Here is a 24,831-nt window from a genome sequence, read left to right as displayed (position 1 = left end):
AAAATCTGTGTGTTTGTCTCTCTGTACTCTCCACACTAATTTGATCTATGCCACGAACAGGAAATAAAGCCAGACATTTATTTTTGAAGAGAGAGGCTGACGGCATTATTATCAAGCTCAAATAATGCGATCGGATCAGCGTTTCTTTAGTATTTATTGTTCCAGTGAACTCCATCACATCCATTTTGCATTCTCCTCGGACGGAGCCATCCACGGAAGGATGGCACTGTCAGAGCAGGAACATTTAATTCTCAGCTTTCACCGCCTGCGATCAATCTTGTGACTTTGCTCTGACTAAAATCTGAAGCTTCAAAGCCTAAAGAAGCAATTTACACGGAGCAAACTGAGGAATGAAGAGTGATGTCAGTGGTGGGTAGATCGGATCACTCTGGAAGCGCCGGCGCCGCGCGACTGATTCGATGTGGAATAATGTTTAACATTTAGAAAACCAATAAGTTGAGTGAGCACATGGATGGTGAGCGAGCGCAAGTGAAATCATCTATGAGAGTTGTTACATAACCCTCAGCACACAAACCATGTGTAAAATCCTACGTCCATAATTTAAAGTGCTAGTAAAGAGCATTGTTATGTAAGGCGAGCGCCACCGGGTCACTGACCTGTGATGTGAAAGAGCATGGAAACTGATCTCCCAGGAGGCACGGGGATGTGGCACAGAGCTGTGCAATGCCAGCTGAGACAACGGAACACAGCTGTGTGCCACACAGTAGAGCTGTCCAAAACAAACCTCAAAATTTGAAGCTTTATTTTTTTGACAAGATTCAGTTTTGACCCAAGAATAGGATGGAGTACTGACTCTCTTGAACCCAAAACTACCTCTCTACCACGTCCTACATCAGTTGTGAGTGATCGATAAAACTTAATAGCAACGAGCAAACACAGACATTTTGACTCCTGTGAAAAGGAAACTGCCACAAAGTTGTGTTACAATGCCATTAAGCAATTTTTAGAGTCAGCCAATTTCAACTTGGACAACAACTTGCTCATGCTAACAAAAAATCCCACATTTTTCACTGCTGTTTGTCTTAAGGCGTCATTTTATTTGTCCCGCACTAAAAATCAGTTCCAAAACATCCTACCAACAACCAGTCTGTTTACGGAGAGAAGCATATTCTGACACTCACACCAACAAGTCTGTGCAGGCTCTTTCCAGAGGGACACATCGCTACTCTTTATCTTGCTTAGTGCCCAAATACACAGTGACCCATCTCTGGCCAGGAAAAACCAAATTACCGAGGTGAGGGAGTGAAGAAACAATGTGGATAGACTGTGCTCGTTTTTCCCAGAAGAGAAAAATCAGCCAGTAAATCGACAAATGTGTTGAGGATGCAGCTGCCACACGGACAGTTTGAATTCACATATGGACCGAGCTTCTGCTGGAAAGAGACTCTGTTATGCTGTTAAACAAAAATAAATAGCTTTGCTTTATCCTCTGATACATTCCTCTCCAGTTGGAAGAATTTCACAACTTCTAAATTTCCATAACCAGGACGTCATATTTCCAACATTTTTAATCTAAGATTCTAAACTGATTTGCTAACAGTCCATCAGCTATTGTTGAATTTTCATACATGCAAAAATTGGACACCGCTGAGTGTTTAAAAAAGTGGGATTAGTGAATTCGTAATTTCACCAGGCTCCATTTTATCCCCAGAGATAACACAGGATGATGATTCGTAGCGGTGGAGGACAGCTGACGCAATGGAAATGCAATGAAAACCATTCTCTGTTGGTTTGAGGAATAAATGTTTGCTTTCTCTTTCAAAGGGACTAATTATTTTGCATCTAGTCAGATTATGCATATAAATCTTGGTGTGCTGCGGCACCAAAGAATGTCCATGAGAGCAACATTAAAAGCAACAATATCTGCTTCTGGAGATTCACCACAAGCTGGATATGATAATTCTGCAACACGCAAGGGCATAATGTTGGTGAAATAAACGACCGCCAAGTCGCCGCCTGCTGATTCCTGGAGCATCATTCAGCAGGAGGCGAACTGACTGTGTGATCCTGCAAAGGAATCCTGCTACTGATGTGTTGTGCATGACCGAATCGTCCGCTTTGATGAGTCTTGAAAGTAACCCATGATTAGTAAACAGGTCAATGAGTGCATTGTTTGTGCGCTGGGATTCCAACCAGATGGTGCTAGTACAGTCTTCAGCGAACTCAAACATGGAGACTGAATAACTCAGACTACCTATGTGTATTAATGAGGAGTTAAAAAGATATTTATTTTGACGACTTAAAGATCCAAGTTGGTAAAATGGACTCAGAGACTCGCTTTCTTTTGGAGAAACATTTGGGCTGCTTCTTGGCTGTTAAGGTCAAACTCTATAATAGAATCTGCCTCATGTGTCAATCTGGGTCAGCTGACCCGGGCTGTCTCCATGGTGATTCTGGCCAGCAGCATCAGGCTCCAGCACACAGATACTTTAAGCCGGAGGGATACTGCAAAATAACAAAACACAGCTTCACAAAAGAGACTGAACTTTATGATCCCTGCCACTAACCATGAGGCTAAAGAAACGCCTCTGTTGTAGTGATCCCCAAGCAAACAGCATCTGACCTGGGCTCATTAAGTTACGCTGACTAGTATTGAGGTTTATCACTGCTGAGTTGAAACACTAATACTGAACAGACTTCAGCACGTTATTTGTCACTCCTGTTTTCAAAATTTGTCTTGTGTATCCTGCCATAGAGAAGGTGGATATCAATATCAATATCAATATCAATGAAGCCTTGTGGGAGAAGCAACGGTGACCTGTAGTTCTGGATAGCTATTTGATGACACTGGTCAACATTTAGGTGCAGCTCACTGACTCATTTCATGCTCCCAGATGCCTTCCACATCTACAGCAAGTGGGGTGTTCTTATTCGGGAGAGCACATCAACCATGCTGGTTTGGAGACAGTAGCTCAGACACAAAGACAAGAAGCAGAATTCGAAGTGCCAGAGTTGTAGATGCTCAGGGAGTGACGACGAAGGACAAGCTTACATGGTTATTTTTGCAGAGATAGTGAAAAGGAGCAGAGTGTCTATTTTCAGTACATTTCAGATGATAGTGAGTTCCAAAATGAGTGGAATGAAGTGTCAGTGTAGATCGAGCATATGGTTCTCAGAAATTCCCTCCTCTTTGAGCTTCCATTTCTTGGAGGGCTAGTTCAAACAGCTGCCTTTTTCTCTCTTCTCGATCAAACATATCGTGTGTGCGCTCTGTAATCGACTTTGTTCATCATTATTAGAGCTCACTGCGGCAAGGACAGCAGTAGCTTTACATTACTTCAATGTGAATTGCCACACACCGCGTAGAGACTAAATGAGATTTTGTTGATGGTCAGAAAACTTAAAAAGTTAAGATGTTGGTGTGAGCACTGCGAAGAGTTCCAGTTCCACCCTGATGTTTAAGATTGTGTGCAAGGACTCAACTTCAATTTGATCATCCTGGTATCAAATATTAAAATGCCATTAATCACAATTAATGAATTATAAAACCTCAAATTAATTAGATTCATGATTTCAATCTAGTCGCACCTGTGGTTCATTAAAAATAGATGTTTTGCTATTATCGTGTTGCATGCTGTTTTACAACGTCCAGGATGTCCTCCTCTAAAACATGGATTTACTCTATTGTTGAGTCAAAAACTTCTTTATATATATATATATTCTTTGTATGAAATGGTGACTTAATGAATAGGAGAGATGGAATAGAAGGAAGCCATGGGAATAAAGAGGTGATGAGGAGTCGAGATGAAACAGATGAAGACAGAGGAATAAACACAACATCTAAAGAAGTGGGACGTAAAGATGAGACACTGAAAAGAAAATGTGCATATAAACATCAATGGTGAAAACAAGCACAGACGCAGAGGAATCTGTCCAGGAAGAGGTGAGAGAAATACAACAAGAGACGACAATGTGAGATCCAGTAAGGGGAGGGTGTGACAAAAGAAGGGCACAAGTGGAGGACACCATTTAAGATGTTAAAACAGCAGGAGGCAAGATGAAGGACAGGGGAGAGGAAGAAGGACAACCATGCTAAGAAAAGAAAAGTGTGACCTGAACGAGACTTTTTTAGATGTCATGACAGCACTAATTTAACAAACCTTTTCTGCGCCATTTGATCTATTTTGGCACAATAACATTCAGGTGAAGGACGATGAGACCTTCAGGCAAACATGTTGGACTGCCTGAAGCATCAGCAACAATTTCATGTTGCTATGACTTCCATGATGCGACACAGGTAAAGCAGACTAAACATATAAAGCAGACCTAAAAAAAAAAGAACGAAGAATCAGGAACGGCTGCTGCTGTCTGTCAGCCTGCCGATCGATGCGGAGCTAATCGTAATTACTGTTTGAAAAAGCGTCATTACAGTCCTGAACACTGATCCCAGGATTTATTGACTTAACCCATCTAATCCTGTTGAGCAAACAAAAGAGTGTGCCAGCGGCTAATTCATCTGACGCTCGTGTCGGCCGGATTGTTCCAGAAATGTTTCACCTGGTGCTTCACAAGTGGCAGACACATTCTAGAAGAGACTGACTTGGACATGGAGCACTTTCCTCCTTCCAGTGATGAAATTCTCAGAATAATATTTAGACATGTCTGACTCGCTGCTTGTCAGGGAACTGTTCCACTGTGGTGAGATGATCAACTGACATCTTTATCGTGGAAGTTCTCTGCAGACGGAGCCTTAGCACAAGCCAGATCTCGGCACACTCACAGTCTTTGTCATCGCTGTGCTGATATTTCTGTCACTGACTTGATAGAAAGACTGTTTCACAGAGACTCTGTTAGAGCTCGACACCTCCAACTGTGAACACATCATGACCATGTCACAGGCCAGCTCTTCCTCAAGTCCTACTTCGATTGTATTTCAATTTTAATGTGCGATTCAACTTGGTCACCTGATAAGCTCAGGCAATGATAAACAAGTTGACTCGTCTTCTTTTATTACTTCGCAATTAGACACTAAAAATTCCAACACTTATGTCAACAGCTAAAGAGTCAGACAGGCTTTACATCACATGGTTTAAGAGGTTCTGTTTGGAGAAAAGCTTTACGTGAAGAGTTCAATAAAGGCTCGGGTCAGAGGTCAAGGGAAGCACACCATCACCATGTTCAGTTATTTTTGAGAGGAATGGAAATATGGAGGAAAAACGAACAAATAAACAAATAAAAAATGTTGAATAAACTGTTGAACAATGACACACGACCTCAGCATCTATTTGTAAGTGACCAATACATATGATAATGAAGGCAAAAAAGCTGTTTTATAGGTATCTATTCCTCTTGTCATCCGACACAGACCTCACTGAGGCTGGACAGAGCTGTCGACGGGCACCATGTGAGTCAAGTGTGATGAGGTGGGTATCAGGGGTCTGAAACTGAAAGAATCCAGCTCACACGGGTGTCGCACTGCAGGTAAACATTCCTTCATCTGTGCTCGAGATTGAGGGTGCAGACAAACACTAAGTCTGTGAAGTAGACAGAGAGCTGGACTGGTCCCACTTTCACTCCCCGACACATTCACCAATTAAGTCCAGGCACCTGGGGAGAATCACTTCTCCCGTCTATATTCATTTGGGATCTTAAAGATGCGTTCCAGGAGGGTGGAGGTCTGCGATGCCTGCGAAGCTCAATGATAGAACCCAGGCAGCCCAACTGCCCCGCTGAGGCCCAGGCAATTACGGCTATAACACCGCGCCTAGACCAGCCCACTGCGGATCCTGTCTCGTCAATTTGTAGCAATGTTCGGATCATTGCACACACGGCGGGTCACACGTCACAAGCAGCCAATTAAGGCGATAGAGAACGCTGCATAATAAGAAAACAAGCCATGGTTTTCCAGACTTAGAAAGCTTATTAGAGGGCACTTTACAATAACTGATCCCCGGGCAATGACAGACCACTTGACCCAACTTTGCCTCTGAGAAACTCAATTCTGAATTATCAGTACTCATCTGAACACAGTTTCTTGTTTTTTCTTTGTAACACACTTGGACAGCCATTGTGAGCTGAATATTTTTAGTGGAAAATGAATAGACATATGTACTTAAGTGTATAGCATTCTGTTTTTCTCAGACTTTTTTTCACAATTATGTTTTTCAATAAGATGACCATTCAATGTTAGTAAATTACATAAAAATATATATTTTACATTTCTTGCAGAGGTGATTTATGAGTAATTTTGACTTTGATATTTTTATTTTATATTTTTACTTTTGGTGAACTCATGATGTTTTTACAAGCATGCATTTTTTGTTTTGTTTTTCTTTTTGTGCGTATCGTGCTTGTATCATAGGTCAGATTTAACAGGGTATGTTATGCCAAAAGATTTACTGAAATGTGATATTCTCATAAAAAAAGGTAATTTTGTCATATAAAATTAGAACGGATGCATATACTTTTTCTCCAAAAAAAAAATTCTTCTGATTAAGTTAATGTTTTTCATTGACTATTTTTCTTCCAAATAAATACATATTGAAGTATATTTTCTTGTAAATTTACTTAATTTTGTTTGAATGTAACTGTTGAAACATTGAAACAAATTTTCAAAATCCTAACCCTAATCCTTATACACATTTTTATATGTTCATTTACTTTAAATTTCACCATTAAATAAATCTAAATTCTAATATAATACATTGGATAAAAATGCACCAAATTACATTTAACATTTTTAAGGATAATATGTGGACCTAAAGAGGCCAGACATGACAAGTCAACAGCATATTCAACCAAATCCTGTGTGACAAAGTGACGTGCAGGTGTGGAATCAAACAATGGAACCAATCGTGCTTTCAGCAGGTGATTACAGTATGTGATAAACAGAAAAAGTTTGGAAAGTCCAACATTTCCACTACAGAGGGATAGAATGAAAAAAAAGCCAGCCAGAGAGCTTCAGAGGCTCCAGTCTCTCCAGGCACCAGGCTCAAACTGGTGGGGCCAGACTTTCCTCGCTGCTGCACGCTTTCCTTAAACGCTGGTGCGACTGAATCTCTGATAAACCCCACGCTCTCTTCCCAAAACCAGCCTGCAGCATCCTTGCAGTCACACAAACCGCTTTCATAGCCTCCCATGAGGCAGCAACTCCGAGCCCTTTTGTTTGCCATCCATCACAATCTTGCAGAACAGTTGCTGGTTTATGTCTGTGTCAGAATTTATTTCACCTTTATGAATTTTGAAAAGCCGTAGAAGAAACTATCTCAGGTTGCTGAGCAGTTGCTATCTGTCACGGATTTTGTTGACTTGTCACCAGGCGGCTGTTGGCAGTCAAATTCACAATTTTAGAGGAAGTCTCCTGCGTCTTCTCTCTCCCAGACACCACAAACAGACGCCCTCTCTATTTATCACCTTCTCTCAGGAGGTGCTGGGAGAGTGGCAGCGGTTGCCGATAGAGACCTTCTCCGCTGTGCCCTATCTCGACGCAACTCAGCAAGTGGAAGCAAAAGTGCTCACCTCTTCCACTGCCGCTTTAATCGCCTCAACCCTTTATGTTTTCCCTAACAGACGGATAATGAGTTCATCCTGGTGACAATGTACTGCAACAGAGCGACGGTGAGGCTTGTAGAATCATCCGTCACAGATGGTAAATTTAATCTGTGCTCTCATTGGACTCACTATCTTCAACCGTAACTAGCATAATATTTCATAACAGTGCCACCCACACGCGCAAAACCAACAAGGCCATCTCCTCATTTAGGAAGTCAAATCGCATTTTAACACAACACTAAACACCAACAAGAGGAAGGGAACATGGTAAAGCAAAGTTTTAAAAAAAATATCTTACTGCTGTTACTGGTTACAGAAAATTCATAGGTGTTAAGCTATAATTAATGCATGCACTTATGTCTGTTCAGGAACAGCATCTTCAAATGTTGAAACATCAGAGGACACAGACAGGATCGCAAGGAAACCCTTGAAAAGTACTGTCTGAATCACAGATGAATCCTGAGTTGAATTTTAAAGTGGTAGAATTTTTCTAAAACTGAAGCACGTAATAACAAAATGATAAAATGAACAATAAAATATGACAGGTCACAATCACTGGCTCGCAGACAATCCTATTGTGTTTGCGCGAGAAGAGAGTTACTTCAACATTTGTGTTTGCTGAGATGCCCAAGAGCTTGTGAGATTTGATGACATCATTATCACTGTATTTGTGTTGAATGAATAAAAATATGAATATGTTACAGCAAAAGAGGAAAGAAAATTATAGATAAAAAAATAGTGTGTGTTTTATGGATGTAATTTTTCCCTGACCCCCCACCAAAAAACGGCAAAACAGCCAAATGCAGTTTGTCATACAGCAGATCTCTCAGTGCACTTGATACTATAAGAATAAAACACATCTCAGGGATTTTTTTACCTTTAAAAAGTGAGAGCAGTTGAGTAATAGTTGAAAGTAAATGACATACGATTTACACTGACACAACAGGAAGACAATATCACTCCAGTGTGAAAGCGTAAAACTACTATATTACCATGAAAGCAAAACCTATTTGTTTTCCAACAAGAGCAGTCTCATCTTGGTGTTGCAGCACACATGTTACCACAATCACATGTTGCTGCACTGCAGCACAAACAGCAGAGTGTTTGCTCAGCTCATTATACCGCCTGTATCCTGGAGATGCAGAAAGACCAGAAAAGCTTTCGATTCTAATTCAGCCGTTGGACCACTTTTTTTTTTCAAATTCCAGGCAGCAAAGCTCTGAAACAATATCCGCAGTCTTGGTTGGAAAAATGTCAACAGTTCAAGACAGAAAGACAAGCATGTAAGCTCTGGGTTCTCATGCACTTTTTACTTTGCCGTTCGAACCTCCTCGACTGTCACAGAGGAGCCATGCACCGATGTATAATCATTTAGATTTGGGTCTAATGACGCACTTTTAATTGGACCCCCCACTAGGAGGCAAAGCTGCGATCACCCGCCGATGAAACTGCAGAGATGAATCACAGCATGAACAAGTACACACAAGTCATGTTAGATTTCACCGAGCCACATAGCATCTAGGACACAATAGTTTGATAAATGACACGGCGGAGTTGCGTGTGGTTGCCAGGCAACAGATGAGTACGAGAGAGAGGTGTGGCAGCGTTGAAGAGATGTGCCAGGGTCACACCAGAACATTCGTATCATTCACAGCTTTAGACACACTTATGCCTTATCTCATGTTTGTATCTACAGTAAGTGTTTGTCTATACATGCACTGTAATGGACTGTCGACCAGTTCAGGATGCTGTTCACCTCTCACCCCAGGTAGCTGGGATTAACTCCACTATCCCACCATAAGTGAAATTGAAGTTTCCGCTCTACTGATTCACATCCAAACTATCCATGTATAAGTCCCTTTAAAGCCTAAAATACGCAGAAATTTACATCCCAGATAATGATGACAAAGCACATTTTCAACCTTTCGCAAGCAATAAGAGCCAACTTATAGTCAGATATATTGTTCTGCATGATCCCGGGCCTCGTCTCTTTTTATTCATTTTCTTATTATTTAGTCTGCAGTGGAGCAAAAATAAGCACAGGTATAAACAAGACCGATTATTAAAGGTCTCGAAAAGCTCCAGTTTATTGATCGTCTGCTTTAACCGCATAGCAATGAGAAATGGTGCTTCTTTTCCACCGGGAAACCTGAAATAACCCAGGATCATAACTTGTTGCTAATAAGTCATTTCTGTCTTTAAATGTGACTTGGGCACCAAATCTTCAGTGTTTTTAACTGTACAAATAGCTAAGTAGTTTTCTATCAGTTGGGTACATGGAGACCAAGTTGAGGAGACAAGATGAAGTGGACAGCCATGAAAAGAAGAAGAGGAAGCCAAAGAGGGGCTGAAAAGTCCAAAACACCTGTTTAGTTTTCTTTGCCATGAAGCCGTTCATTACCCAGTACTTCAGCCTTCTTCCTGGAGTTGTGCTTAAGAACAGCTCTCTGTGACATCACAATCTGTGTGGCTTCTGGAGTTTCACTTGCTGTCAGCGGAATCCAGTTAGTGCCAGATTCATGGCCCCCCATGACCAGGGATCCTAGATGTTTGGCTTGAGGGTGGTGATTTGTGGGACGTGGCAGAGATCAATGTGTGGTGTCTCCGTTCATTCTCATAGAGAAGGTCGTTTTCTCTGTGGCGCTGAATTCATGGGGAAATTGATTGTCACTAAAGAGGTTGCTGAAAAGTGTTTGACACTGCACAATTTAAATTGCTTTCTGGGGCCACATGAGGCCCCTCGACAACAACTCTGATTTTAATACAATAAATTAGTGGATTATAGAGAGATTTACTTTTTATTCATAAGCATAAAGACATAATTTTGCTACTTAATATCATCAAAACAAAGCAAACGATTAGCGAAACAAAACCCCCTCCTCATTGAGGCACATTGGTTTGCACGATTATTATGAACAGGAAAAAGTCAAATAATAAAAATCCAATTATTTCGTCCTTATTTCTCACTGTTGATTTGGTGAGCGGACCAGTTAAAAGTGAATTTAATTAAAAACAGCTCAATTAAAGATGATAAGAATCCCATGCAATTTATATAGAACCGAATAAGCTCGCATCTAGTCTGACCAGAATATTACAATTCTGAATGTCATTTTACAGAACGAAATATATCTGGAACACTGGTCCTGATACAAGATCTGCTCATGGAAGAAGCTAGTCTCGTGGTGATGAGGTTATTTCATTCGGCAATATGCACAGGCTACTGCTGTGAACGTCTACGCACACAAGTTCAGAAAGATAAAAAACTTGGATGTGAAGCACTCGACTTCACCTGGATAACCTGCAGGAGGGAGTGAAGTAGTCTTGAAAGGGAAGAAGTGCTTATGAAATCTGTTGGCAACACTTTTGGCCAGAACTCTCTCTCCAGTATCGAGGGGCTCCAGGGTGGTGATTAAACCCTCACCTTCCACACGATGTCCTCCTGAAGTCTACCACCTGTCTGAAGTATCACTGGCGCCAGTTGGTCATTCACCCTGGGCCAATGGACGAGCTAACAGCAGGGATTCAATCAGGAATACAGCTATATTGATTCCGTTTGTGTCACTTAGCTTAAGTGACTGGGCAACAAGATAGATTTTAGTGGTACATTTGGGTGGAGGCTGTCTAGATCTAACCAGATAACAGTTCCAGAGTAACAATATTATACTGTAATAGTTAAGACGTCTAAAGAAGTCAGTGTCTAACTTCAAATACTACAAAAGTATGCATGTACTGTATGAACTGTAATGAGATTTATTGGCAAAACAACATCATGACAATGTAATATTGAAAATAAAAATATAAATACAAATGTAAATTGTTGTAACCACTTTATATATATTGCTATTTTCTATTTTAATTGCTCAAAATGTGGTATGGAAGGTATGTGTCTTTTGTGAAATGGTCCCATACTTCTGATGTTTTGGGTTGCGATGGTTACTTTCTCCTCTTACTGTGGATTGTACTGGGAGAATGATGACGTCACAACAAGCTGACTAATAGTCGATTATAGTCGACTATGATTATATGCAAAACATAATCAACGTTGTGATGAATTTCGTTAGGTTATAAAGGAATGTTTTTGGAAACAGAGCATATATTGCTCCATTCTCTAATGCAGGCCTGGCCAACCCGCGGCTCTATCCCCAGTTTCATGCGGCTCTTCACCAAATGAGTCGCCGAACTGTGAGTTGCGGTCCTAAGACTTGGACCGTCATCAGAGCCACGATCAACACGATTTACATGACTTAGTTCCACGTTTCACTCTGTCATTCCCTAAACTAAATGGCATGTGTTTCACCTGTTAGTTATTGTTGATCATGGTGAAGTCCATTTAATCCAGTGGAGTGAAGATGAGACGCTCCAGTCTGCAGCGTTGCTCACACACACACACCGGGACCACATTACTGGTGGCTTGAGCCACGTGAAAAATATATCAGTAAAATAAATGGCACACACACTTCTATCTACGCCGCTATATATTTTGAGGAGGATCACAGTAAAATGTATGAATTTTAAAAATGCATGCAGAAGAGACATTCGCCGGACGCAAACCAGCTACCTTGTGACACACAGGGATGTGCTTTAACCGCTATACTGCCGCTAAGTCACGTGACCAGCTGTGTGAGGTGAACCTTACAGCCTTACATATTTATAGGATGTGGCTCTTTTCAGCAACACAGTAAAACAATGTGGCTCTTAGCCTCTGGCTGGTTGGCCACACCCGCTCTAATGGTAAATGGTCATGTTTGCTAATCATGTGACCTGATGTCATCATCAGCAGTCACCCCTGTGTCGATCCAACAGGTTTAATGCTTACACCGGCACACGCTACTGCTGTGTGGGTGCTTCATGCTGCATACAATCAGGATCTAAATATGAAAACAAGATTAATTTCTCTCTCATAATCTCTTTAGAAAACTGGGATGTGATCCATTTAGAAAAAAAACTGGATAATCAATGCAAATTTCTCACATGGATTTCATTTGCTTGGAAGTGATGAATGGTCAAGGTGAGAAGAGGGTGTGGGAGATAAGGTTTGGCTTCTATTTGACAGTTTTAAATTGGAAAGAAGTGAATTAATTCCCCCATCAGCCTCTTTATCACAAATGACATGTGGGTGCCCGGGTGGAAGTCAGTGAAGCGTGATGTATGGTTGCTTTTTTCGCACCTGGATCAAATAAGAAAAACTCACTTAATCTCAGATATAATGTGAGAGAGGAGTTCATCTGTGGAAATCCAAGAGAGCCTCTTGTACTCTATACATGGAGACATCACATCTCACAGCAGGATCTCACAGCGAGAGGAGACCAGAGTTATCTTGGAGAACAGCGCTCCTCTATCAAAGTCATGAATCCTGAATTTCACAGTGAGAGGAATCACTTGTATAAGTAGAATCAGTGTATCCTTGCATCCACAGGAGACTTCACATTCCTCCCAATTGGTTCATCTCAGAAAAGAATCAATTGCTGTGGTTTCGGAGAAAAAAAAAAAAAAACATGCTTCTCCTTAGAAGCTGAAATATTCAGCTGGAAATATAAAGACTGATCTGGAGCAGTGCGCTTTAGTGTTTGGGTTTCCTTCCGCTTCTCATCTGCTCCCTGCATGCTTCATTACTCTCCTACTGTTCGCGCTGAGACCACGGAGGACCCAGGACGCCAAGGTTCAGAGATAGTGTCTCTTATTGAACGCCAGATAAAGATAGTGCCAAAATGTTGCTTGAAATAAGCGACACATTATTGGACCGCTGGTCTGACAGGAGAGCATCTTCAAAACGATTGAATTTACTGCTGCCCCTTGTATTTGCATCTAATTATTCCCCCATCAGTGCATTCATTTCTCCGCGCAGAACATTCCAGCTGTCCATTATTGCAATCGCTCTTCCCTCATTCAATCTCTGCAAACTAATCTCATCTAACCTTTATCCATTTCCATCCAGCTGCCAGCGCCTCATCTGCAGCCATTATATTGTATTTGAATAGAGGGAATATATAGTCATTTGAAAATGCTTGATTCAGCAATGAAGCCTCCTCAGTGATTGTGATAACCTGATTTCATAAAGGTCAGGGCTCCATGCATGACGTATAAGTCATGCTTCCCATCAACAGGTTCGGATTTGATCACTAAATTCTCATTTTCTTTTCTTAACATTGATCTCTCAGTTTGTCACTTATCCATGCAAAAGAGAGGCACTTGATTTGACTACTTTTCAGTCGTCACACAACCAGCATTCAAGGGGTGACACAATACTTCCAAGGTAAAACACAATCAATTAATCTGGCCATGTGAAAGCACTAATGTGAAGCCAGAGGAAGAGTCCGGAGAACATTCAGATCTGATGTAAAAAAGGAGATACCAGTCTGTCGAGGGAGTCTTTTCTTTGATTTTGAGGGCTGAGACTTGCTGCCAGGCTCAAGGTGAACTAAGCCACTGATGAAATTGAGCATGACCAAAGGTTTTACTGACAGAAGAAGAAGAAAAGATGGATCTGAAGGACACAGGCTGCGACCACAAGCAACTCTTATTCAAATAACTCTCTGAGAGGCCTTGACAACTCCAGCGCCGGGCAGTTTAGTTGGGAGATTCATAAAAGCTTCATTTTATCTTTATATGTTCTCAAGTTGAGTTACTGAAAACAGGCCATGGGTTTTATTGGTTATCTAAGCTTTCATTATCCTATCCTTTTGTCTTGAGATCACTGCTTCCGTTGCAACGTTATTGAAGCTTTTATGTTGCAATGTTGTCTTTAACTTTACAACCATTGGTCTCAAGACCTTCAAGTTTTCATCAGGTGTCATGATAGCTACCTAAACAGACTTGGTTTCAAACTGATCATGTCTTATTCTAAATATCTACCAACCTCAATGTCTTAATCTCAAGACCCGACGGTCTTTATCTTGGCATCTTGTTGGTCCTTAAGTCTTAATTTGTCATGTTTTTGAAGTTGTGATCTTCACTTGGGTTAGGGTCTTTAACTTCACTTAACTGAACCACCATTTACCTCCAGGAAAAAAACAATTAAGTACTACAAGCATTGTAAGACCTTTTTAAGTGAAGGACCTAATGAAAACTCTACAAGTATTACTCGAATCACTTTCACAGATTTATTATGTTTAGATTTTGTCCTTCAGTGCTGAATAAAAGTGAGACACATAAGACTTGAGCGAGGGGCAGGCTGCTGGAGGTCTTTGAAGAAAGCAGAGCCATAACTTCAAATCTTAAAACATAACTTAGCAAATCTTAAAACAACTTCTGTTCACAGTTGTGACGGTTCAGTCTAGGTTTAATTTGGACAGTTTTGTGAGTGCACCTAGTGCACATTCAATGCCGATGTGAGTCGTGATCCTAAGACTTGGACCGTCATCAGATCCACGATCAACATGACTTACATTACATTCCCTAAACTAAACGAATGACATGTGTTTCACCCATTATTCATTGTTGATGGTGGTAAAGTCCGTTGAATTCAGTGGAGTGAAGATGAGACGCTCCAGACTGCAGCGTCGCTCACACACACACAGACCGGGGCCATGTTATTGGTGTACGTAATAAATAAAATAAATGGCACACTGTTCAGGTGAGCCTTACAGCCTGACATGTTTGTAGGATGTGGCTATTTTCAGCAACACAGCAAAACAATGCGGCTCTTAGCTTCTGACTGGTTGGACACCCCTGGTCTAGAACCCTTAAAGTCTCCAAACTCAACCCCATTTTATGACTCCCGTGTTCACCAGAAACTTGCCTTCAGGACCCCTCAGCCAGACCCCCAAGACTAATTCTATAATTCATGTTTTTTAGTTTAGTGTCCATTAAATTACTCTGTACATTTAATCATAGGAATATTTTATGTCACAGCCTTGAAACCATGGTCCGTTTTCACTTCAGTACCGGTCTTATGATCCTATCAGGTCCTAGTCTTGGCTGTGACACTATTAGATCAACACTGTCCTTGCACAGCTACAGAACACTCTTCTTCCCCATTGTTGGCAACCTCGGCTAGAAGAAACATTCAAACAACATCTTTGTTTTCTCCCTGCACTGGAAGATGATTTAACAGAATGTTTACAATGCTGTGCAGAATAAACATTATTTCCTGATTCCCCCGCATCATGTGCAGAATGGAAATGATGTACTGGCATGTCAAATGTGTCCGATCAAACGCATCGGGTATTTATATACTACACACACCACAGGAGGAAACGCCTCCCGAGATCAAGCCAATATTTTATTGATGGAAGTCTGCATAATTAGATGTTTTTCTAATCAGTGCCGGACCTGTCACACCTGATGAAAGCAGAGCAGCATCTAAAACCGTAATTTTTAGAAAATGCCAACGCTGAAACGCCCCGCACACCTGAGCTGACAGAATCTGACGGTGGAGGAAACAATGCAGAGGAAAAGAAAGAAAGTGAAGGCTGTCAAGGAGAGGATGGATGCAACAGGTTGGTCATTAACACCAGCCAGAGCTCTCAGACAAGCCAGTTCAACTTCAAGATGATGGAATCAGGGCACGCATCCTTCCTTCAGTCACAATCAGAATTTCACTTTGTTCATCACTCCTTTCATAACTATGGAGAAAGAACACACAATCTCAACAAAGCTGTGGCGACAACACAAAGCCAAGTTGACCAGAGGAGACACACCAGCAAGCAAAGACCGGAGCAGGTGAAAGAAGAGTAAAGTGTACGTACTGAATCTCTCTGGCTCCCGCTCCATGCTGCTTTCCACCGAGCCGCCTAAGCAACTGACGCCACAGAGATGCAGAGCAAGGACTAGTTCTCTCTCTTTTGCCCCCCCAACACTCCTCCTCCCCCTCTTCTCTGCCGTCTCTCTCTCTCCCTCACTCTCTCTCTGCTGTGATGCTTTAACCTCATTTGTTTTCTGCCCTTACACTTGTTATACTTTACCTTTACCTACACACCTGCTGAAGAAGTCCACAGAAGCCATCAGAGGTAGTGAACTATTCAGTCTATTTCACCTCAAACACGTCTGATAAACGCCAGGACGCCTTTTTGTCTTGTCGAATCCCTGCCACTTCCGCAGATCCAAGGTCCTGACTTAAGCATGTGACGTCTATATGAGCACATTTCTGCAGAACATCGATGACATCATTAACAGAGTCAGCATCAGCCAAGATAAATCCTGCCTTTCTGAACATCACTTTTTGTCATTCAGATGGAGATCTTGGGTCAACAGCAGTGAGCCGATGCTGTCGCCATGGTGACCAGGTCATAACTGGAGGGTCTTTTCCTTACAACCCACTTCAGGACAATCTGTGGTTACTATTTGCTGATGTAAGCTTTAAAACATCATGAAAACTATAAGGCTCAGAAGGATGAACGGGAGAGAGCAGAGATGAACTGATAAACACCTTAAATGATGGAAGGATAAATATTTTAACAGCCTGTTTGTTGACTAAACACTCAGTCTTTGGGGAGTCTTTTTCTCCAAGGTACACTGTGAAGTTAAAGCTGAGCCAACCGCAGCTACTTAAAAGTGACGACACGAAGAGGGCAGGATTTTGGAGTGACTGCACTGTTAGTGGGGCATGAAGGGACTGGATCTGTTGCTTGAGACGCAGCAACATCTCAGCACGCCACATTTTGATGTCTTGGAATGCTGTTTCTTCTACAAAAATCATTTTCACAAGTGCAAAAAGAAGTTCAATCAAGAATTGAAAGTAAATAAGCTCCAATCAGAACTAAACAAGTTTGTCAGTTTTCAATATTATCGCTCTCTACCACCCAGCCTTTTATTATTCTGGCAACCATGCTGTTGTGTGTAGTGTATTGTTATTGGCTCAGCTGTTTTATAAGCTGTGTAGCATGTGTAATCTGCAACAATTTTGGTCCACTAAATTGGCGCACCATTTCTATATTTGTGATCAGTTGAAACCAGTAGTGATTTTTACGCATCTGCCGTTTTTGTAGTCCTTCGTCGTGTTTTTGCTCATTCAATGTAAACAGAGCGACGGCCATTTTGCTAACTTTAAACAGTAACTTTGAAATTACAAACTTTAATAGCTATTTGGGTGCAAACTTACCACGTTAGTATATGAGATTTGAAAAAAGAAACTCCTTTTCAAGGATAGATGACTTTGACATCTTTCTCACTTCATTGATTAAAGCGTCACCAACACCTACTGTAACTTTTACCACCTAGAGATTTTTCCTCTATCTCTTATTCGACATACCACTATCCGCTAGTCATACTTGTTGAATGCATCCCGGGCAAACCTCTCAGAACATTCGCAAGCACATAACGAGAAAAAACACTCAGGGGCGCTTCACGGACCCTGAAATGTCCTACCCAAACGGGATCAGCGATAAGGCTGGAAAAGCTTGAACCCTAAATCCAACTACACATACCACCACTAGCCCTTCATAACAAAGCATGTGAGACTAAACTGTCAACACTAACAATTTGACATCAGATGTTCAACTTTTAACATCCACACACCACAAAATCAGGGCGCTTGGTTCCATTGGACGACACTTTATTGCTTTCTAGACTCCCTCCACCTCTGAGCCGCTGTAACCTGATTTTTCCGACACGGATCGAGGATGTTCAGGTGGCTGGAGGAGACTTGGTGGCTCTGAGGATCTGGCTGTGAAACTAATCTGTGAGAGCAGTCGGCTAAAAAAAGATTCAGCACTAGGAGCTGAGCCCTCATTTTAAGTCTGAGTCAAAGGCACCGTCTTTCGATGAGAAAGGTGAAGCCTGGGGAGAGGACTGATCAGTGTTCACATTTGTCTTATCTTTGCTCTGCTCTCCATTTCCACACTAACACACTCTCAGCAGATTCCATGGCACGCGAGTGCGGATTCATCTCTGAGGCTGTTCTTATCAGTGTCCGTGGACTGAAAATCTTCTTTTTCTCTGTTAACATGACCCGATAGACTCACAGGTGCTGCCTACATGTAGTCAGCTTAAATCCCAGTGTTGACCCATAAGTTCGCTCCTACAAGCACGTGTTCTGGTGAACAGTGCTCATGGTCCAGAATTAGCAAAACATGGACTCATCTTTTCTATAATGAACATGAACCTGTTTCTTGTCTGTCCTCCAAGCAGAGAAAAAAATCTCTTCATGAAAAAGTGTGATATTGTAGGAGCAATAAACACATTCAGGGCAAAGAGAAATGAGAAAGTTACAACACAAAATGTGGGCATGTAGCTGGGAAAGTATGTGCTGCGTTTAAGTCCATTTATCTGCAGTGAGAGCGCTGGTGGCTGCTTCACACAGCAAGTTGTCTGTTAAGCAAGAACTAAAGATTGAAATAAGTTGCAGAGGAGCAATGAATTGGGGCTAAATCGGTTTTATCTTCTCCATTATTCCGTATTCCTCTACGATTTCAGGGGAAGACATTAAGAAAGGGCCATATATGAAAACGACTTGTGATGTTGCGAACAGAAAGTCTTTGGTCTTTAATCTACCTTTTTTAAAGTGCCTTAAAATAACTGCTTGTTCTTTCCCGTCTGTCTGCACGGTCCCCTAGCTAGGGATCATGGGTTTTTGAAATTCTAAAAACGAAAGCAGTGTTCAGATAATAACCATAACACTTTTTTTAAACAATAAATTGTGCTGGCCTGCATCATTGCTGCATATGGTTGATATTAAAGGTCGTGGTGACAATTTCAGATGAGCAACACACAGACATGCACTCGCTTTTTTTTTTTCCGTGGAAAGACGTCGCACACCTGAACGCAAGCCCAGGCGCATCAATTAAAGTGTTTTGCTGTGAGTCTTGTGTCCCGGCGGAGCAACGAACACCTGCACACACACCTGAAGGGAGACACATGATCCAGACAGCAGCTAATTCTGACACGACTCCCTTTTGTGCCATCAGACGGCTGTGGGGGGATGAGAAATGTTCCCTAAACAAATCCTTTGACTCGTTTGTGACAGGCTCACAGTGTGGAGCCGGGATACGCAGCAAACGCTTGGCTCTGGTGCCAAGATTTTGGTTATAGGGAGATGCAAGATTGAATGATTCTGCCCCTAGTGCTCTGCATAGATGGATATATATTTTTAGGCCTGTGTTTCAATAACAATTTGACGCTGTCTTAAATTAAAATCTTTACTAACTAGTACTATGGCATTTGTTTACTTGTGACTAAGGCACATTTCTCATACTTTTTTCCATATTGAGTATGTGTATGCTGAGTCAGATGACAAGGCCAGTTATCTTTGATATTAGTCGCTACTTTGGTCGGAGGTAAACATAAAGATCTACGTACTCTGATGGATCTGCTACAGAAAAGCAGCAGAAGACGAAAGTTGTTAATGAATGTTGGAGGACAAATGAGCCCTTTCCTCTCCAGAGTGAAGAAAATGTAACCCCTGCGAACATTGATGCTGAGGGGTGAACGCATGATTTCTGGGTTAATGTTGCAAAAAAGCATCCATCCAGCTGTGTAACTGAGGATGGATGGAAACCTGAGTGAGGAAGAAAGAAGGTTTCAGTCTTTTTTTGATCCACTCAGGCACAGATGAGTGCAGTTTCTTATCATTCTTGCATATTCTAATTACCCTCTTCATTATGATGATTGTCCATTCATGTCTTCTACTGCAGGCATAACCCCGACAGCATTTCTTTTTTATGATTTAAAGGCGCCCTGATATGTTTTTACATTCGTCTAGAGCTATTGTGAGCGAGGTGATATGTCATATGTCGGAATGTAAAAGAACAATGTCCATCCATTTAAGAGAAATTCACTGATACTAATATGTCTACGCAATACTTTAGAATCAATACATTCGTCTGCAATTCATGAGTCATGAGGGCATTCCAGTAACCCATTAAAAGGCTCATGAGCTCAGCTACACAGCATACTCCTCCACTGTGCACGATCCACAAACACCGAAGCAACTATTTTTTCTGACTGCTACAGAGTATTTTTCTCTGCAATGACTATGTCAGCATGGTGTTATTAACTGATGAAGAGAACTCAGTTTCGACACAATCTATTTGATCAATTGAAACCAGAACGTAGCACAAGCCATTTTTGTAGTTTTTTTATTGCTATAACAAATCAGTGCATTGTAGTGTGTTAGATTTGGACCAACTGTTCAACTATATAAAGCCAATTTGTCCTTTAAGGCGACCCATATGTTTCTTACACACTAATAGTATCTTTGCATCATATAAAATTTAAATGGCTGTCATTTTAAAGCTATATTCAATTGAGAATTACAAATGAATAAGCTCAATAAATGTGTTTCATGAAGGCATTCTATGTTATTAACTCAAACGACAAACAATCTTTGGTTCTTTCTAGAAGTACACGAGCATGTATCAATCCTTGTTCTGTATAAACACTAAGGTGAAATCCCCAACTGCAGACTGCTGTTTGAAAACAGATTTCTGTCACAGGCCCTAAACACCAAGTAGATGGTGTAACCTCATGAAATGGAGACGGCGAGAAACAGGACACAGGCTGCGAAATAGAGACAGTTACCACATACTGAGCCGGAGCAGATGCACGTCCAGAACCATCAAACTCTCCCTCTGACAGAAATGCAGATGTTCAGCCCGTAGAGTGACTACCAGCGGTGAGGATGAAAGCTGACTTCACTTTAAAACATTAAACAATCAACATCTCCTGCAGACTTCATTAGAGACAACTTGTCAACAGCAAACACATGCGAGCCAAAACAAATAGTCAAACATTGTGGCAGACTGCGCCAAATAAAAGACCTGCTTTGGCGGTTAATGAAAAAATATTAGCCGTCAATCACACAATGCCCTGCAAGTTCGTAGGCAGGGGAGCATGCTTTCTCACTCAAACAAACAAGGGACACACATTTGAAACACAGTTATTGACGACTCGACAACCTTTAACAGGAAATGAATGTTAGCAAAACTTGATATATGTGTCTACTTCCAGACAAGGAGGCAAAACCTTATCTGTGTTTGGAGTGAAACTTGGTGGGCGGAGCCAGTCACCATGGACTCCAGGGTGGATGTGAAGTTTTTTCAAAAGAAGCTTTAACTAGCCTTCCATGGACGACTAAGCCCATCCAAGCCCAGTGTACGGTTAGCAGAGTAGCTTCCACAGCTACCTCCGGGACAACAGTAAATTCGATATATTGACAAAAACAAAAAAATAATACATCTGGATGTTTGGGTAAACATCACAAAACGAGGATGCTCAGGTGTGTATTTCAGCCCAGCCTCCGCTAAATTATCTGTGATGTAGTTCAGCGGGTCAGAAGGAAGAAAAGATGAGCTCTTTGATTGACGCAAGTGGAGGGAGACGAGAGAATGAAGAGGAATTCAAGGCTCCATTTATTGGCACAAGGCTTGAAGAGAGTGAAACTTCGAGGTGGCAAACTAATTTTGAGCTTCACTCGGCAGGGGCTTCCAGGTGTGACTCTGACTTTATAATGAATTTATGATTAATAATTTCTATTCATCAGCACGTCCGTCATGGCACTCTCATTCCCTGTTATTGATGTGACGGCCCCTCACTTCATGGCGATCCTCAAAACCTAAAAGGTTCTCAGTTTCTCCGGTCTGTATACGTTTCTGTGTGCAGAACTTTGGATGCTGGTGCATGACTTGCAGTTTGATTGGCCTTTGGGAAAACAGCATCTCATCTCTGACATGTTTGGTTCTTGGACAGCTCCTCAACATACAACAGCAGACCGTGACTCATATTCCCACCTTGCTCCCAGACCAAGGACTCGTCCTCTTTCATGCACATCACTCACACTGCAGCTGTCGCTCGACATCACAGGACTGACTGAAGCTTCCTATTATAAAAACATGGACTATATTAAGAGGAAGACCCTTTTCCTCTGGTGGCTACAGCTTCTTCTCCTTGTTTCTTTATCTGGAAACATTGACACTAACAAAGCCTGACACGGGTTTGCTGATAAGCTGTGGTAGATAACACAGAAAGGCCGGTGTGTGAGCTCAGGGACTGGCGCACAAAAAGCTGGAGCTTATCTGGAGGAGCAGGCGTGGGTCTCAGGGTGGACATTAATGGGGCCCAATTTTGTTTTTATATGTTTTAGGAGGCGTCTACAGTGATAACACATCACCCAAAACACACATTCTCCCACCAAAAGTGTCAAATACTGATTATTGTCAAGTACTTTTCAAAAAGTCAGCCATCCTGTATTTCCCGACGCTATTGGTAGCGTGTCACTGGACTGCCAACGTCCTGCCAATACAAGAAAGTGGCAGCTAGCGTTAAGTAATGCAAAGGATCATAGGCTTTATGACTCAACACCTTGGATAAACGCCGCCACAGTGACTCTGCATTAGAGTAGAATACTTTCCTGAACGAATGAGTGACATGTTTTGTCTTTCCAAAAGGCCCACTCAGTTAATCAAGTATGTATGTCAGGACGGGCAGCAGAAAGCTCAATCAAACCCTTCCTACGCAGGAGGCACTTCACCAGAAATGAAATCGCTATACATCACTGCATGGGAGTTCACACATGTGGGGGCCAATGTCTGACATTCTTTCAGACATGTGAAATAAATCCAGTTGAAGATCAATACAGGAACCTCACAAGTGTCATCTTATTCCAAAGTTAAAAATGGAGAGCAATTTGTGTCACACCTGCAGCCTTTACGTGGAACACTCTAATTGGAATAAATGCTTGATATGAATGAAAATACTTCAAGTAAACAAGCCTTTCCGAATGAAACAAGCTCTGGGCTGATTGTTGTGTCACCGCAACATGACCAGTTAATTCATTCATGAGTCCTCTGGCAGCGTCCATCTTGGCGACTGCAGCAGTATGCACAGCTGCCCGTATCAACAGTGGAAGCTCCGTAAACAAAACCCCTCACTTCAGCAGGTGAACATCAATATCAAAATAATGCTAGACGAATGTCGTACACAAAACCCAGGTGCAAATGAAATAATGTAATATTCTTTCTATTTTGTGTTGCTGAGTAACAGAGGGCGGTTTGTTTACAAATGTATCGAGGATGTGGTGTGGCAAAAGAGTCTCTTCTTCCATGCTTCCAGCTATTTACGCGCCGCTTCACAGCACTGCGCATGTCAGTGTAGTCATTTGGTTTGGATGAAATGCTGAGTATCAGGAAGGATGTGATGATATGTGCTTTTCATTTAAAATCTGCAAATTAAATATTTAGTCAGAGAAGGCGAGGGCCGCATGAAATCTGATAAAGGGCCGGGGCCAGACTTTGGCTGCATTACAAGTCTATATTCAGAAATGGTTTCAATTGCGCCAAATTTGCAAAGGATTGTGGGGTTGTTGTGGGGGAGCTGGTACTACTACTAGTACTACTACTACTAAACATCATCATCGTAGTAAAGGACCCTTCAATGGTGAGACAATGAGACGCTGAGTTCATTTGTGGTCAGTCACTGTCACTGTGACGTGCTGGCGATGATGTCTCCCGCCTCCGATCACTGGACTGTTCACAACTTCCTTCTGTCCATCTGTCTAAAATGTTCTCCAGAGCACTGATGCCGGCAGTTGTAACCTCCCCATTCACCAAGTGTGGGATCCTAAATGTGATGGTGCAGCTGAGGACAAGTCTCTTTCTCTGCTCCAGTTACAGATGCTGCACATCCCCTCGAGCGCTCCACCTCACACATCTCCCTCCTTCTCCGCTTCACTCTCGCTCCCTCTAAGTTGCTTATTTTCTATTTTTCTATTCCATATTTCATGTCTGACCCTGTTTCTTCCTCATTTGACTGGATCTTTTGCTCGGCCTCCTTTCTACTCTTCTTTATATGGAGAGTTAATCAGAGCGAATTAGAAGACCAGCACAACATATGTACAGTTTTCACACGGGAGGAGATTACGCGGTCGAAGATATACAAGACAGGGCAGTCGGGCTTCCTCACAGTGATGTGTGAAGCACTTTCAGTTTCTCAGCTCTGCTCACTCAAGTGGAACCAATTACAAGACACAATATTTTTGAAATGTGTAAGAAAATAAAGGACCACAAGGGAAGAAGAAAGAGAAGAAAGGCCTTTATATATCGGCATGGGGAAGGAAAGTGGGAACAAATAGATTGTGGGAGAGATAGGGGATTATGGTTTCTTTTTTCAAGACAAATACAACCATTTATTTCCAGTTATTGACTCTCGGAGTGTGTACGAAACTGTCTCCCCTGTCTCCCCACATAGACAAACGAGAACATCTCTTATGAGTTTAAGCTTTCAAATTCAGTATTTTCTTTGCTTTTCTTTTTGCCTGGACTTGTGCAACTTCTGTTCCCTCTGAAGGGACAACCAACTTTCACAGCAACGAAACGTGAATGAGTAGAATGCACATGACAAAAGGCTGAAGATTGATTCGATCACGCCGTGCGACCAAAGCGCTGCTTT

General features: G+C 41.8%; 1 protein-coding gene across 3 annotated transcripts in view; it reads right to left on the bottom strand.

Annotated features, from left to right (window-relative positions):
* Positions 1-24,831, bottom strand: part of plch2a (phospholipase C, eta 2a) — a 97,433-nt gene that overhangs the window by 54,285 nt on the left and 18,317 nt on the right. Inside the window, exon 1 of one of the 3 annotated variants that reach the window (XM_053849256.1) lies at positions 16,200-16,245. The exons of the other annotated variants lie outside the window; for them this stretch is intronic. Within the exon in view, the coding sequence (XP_053705231.1) occupies positions 16,200-16,224 (25 nt within the window). The 5' untranslated portion in view covers positions 16,225-16,245. Of the gene's footprint in view, positions 1-16,199; positions 16,246-24,831 lie in introns of those variants that run through there. 3 annotated transcript variants of the gene reach the window in all.

The sequence above is a fragment of the Synchiropus splendidus genome, chromosome 18, assembly GCF_027744825.2.
Source record: "Synchiropus splendidus isolate RoL2022-P1 chromosome 18, RoL_Sspl_1.0, whole genome shotgun sequence".
NCBI classification, from domain to species: domain Eukaryota; kingdom Metazoa; phylum Chordata; class Actinopteri; order Syngnathiformes; family Callionymidae; genus Synchiropus; species Synchiropus splendidus.
This window is presented reverse-complemented; position numbering and strand designations above follow the sequence as displayed.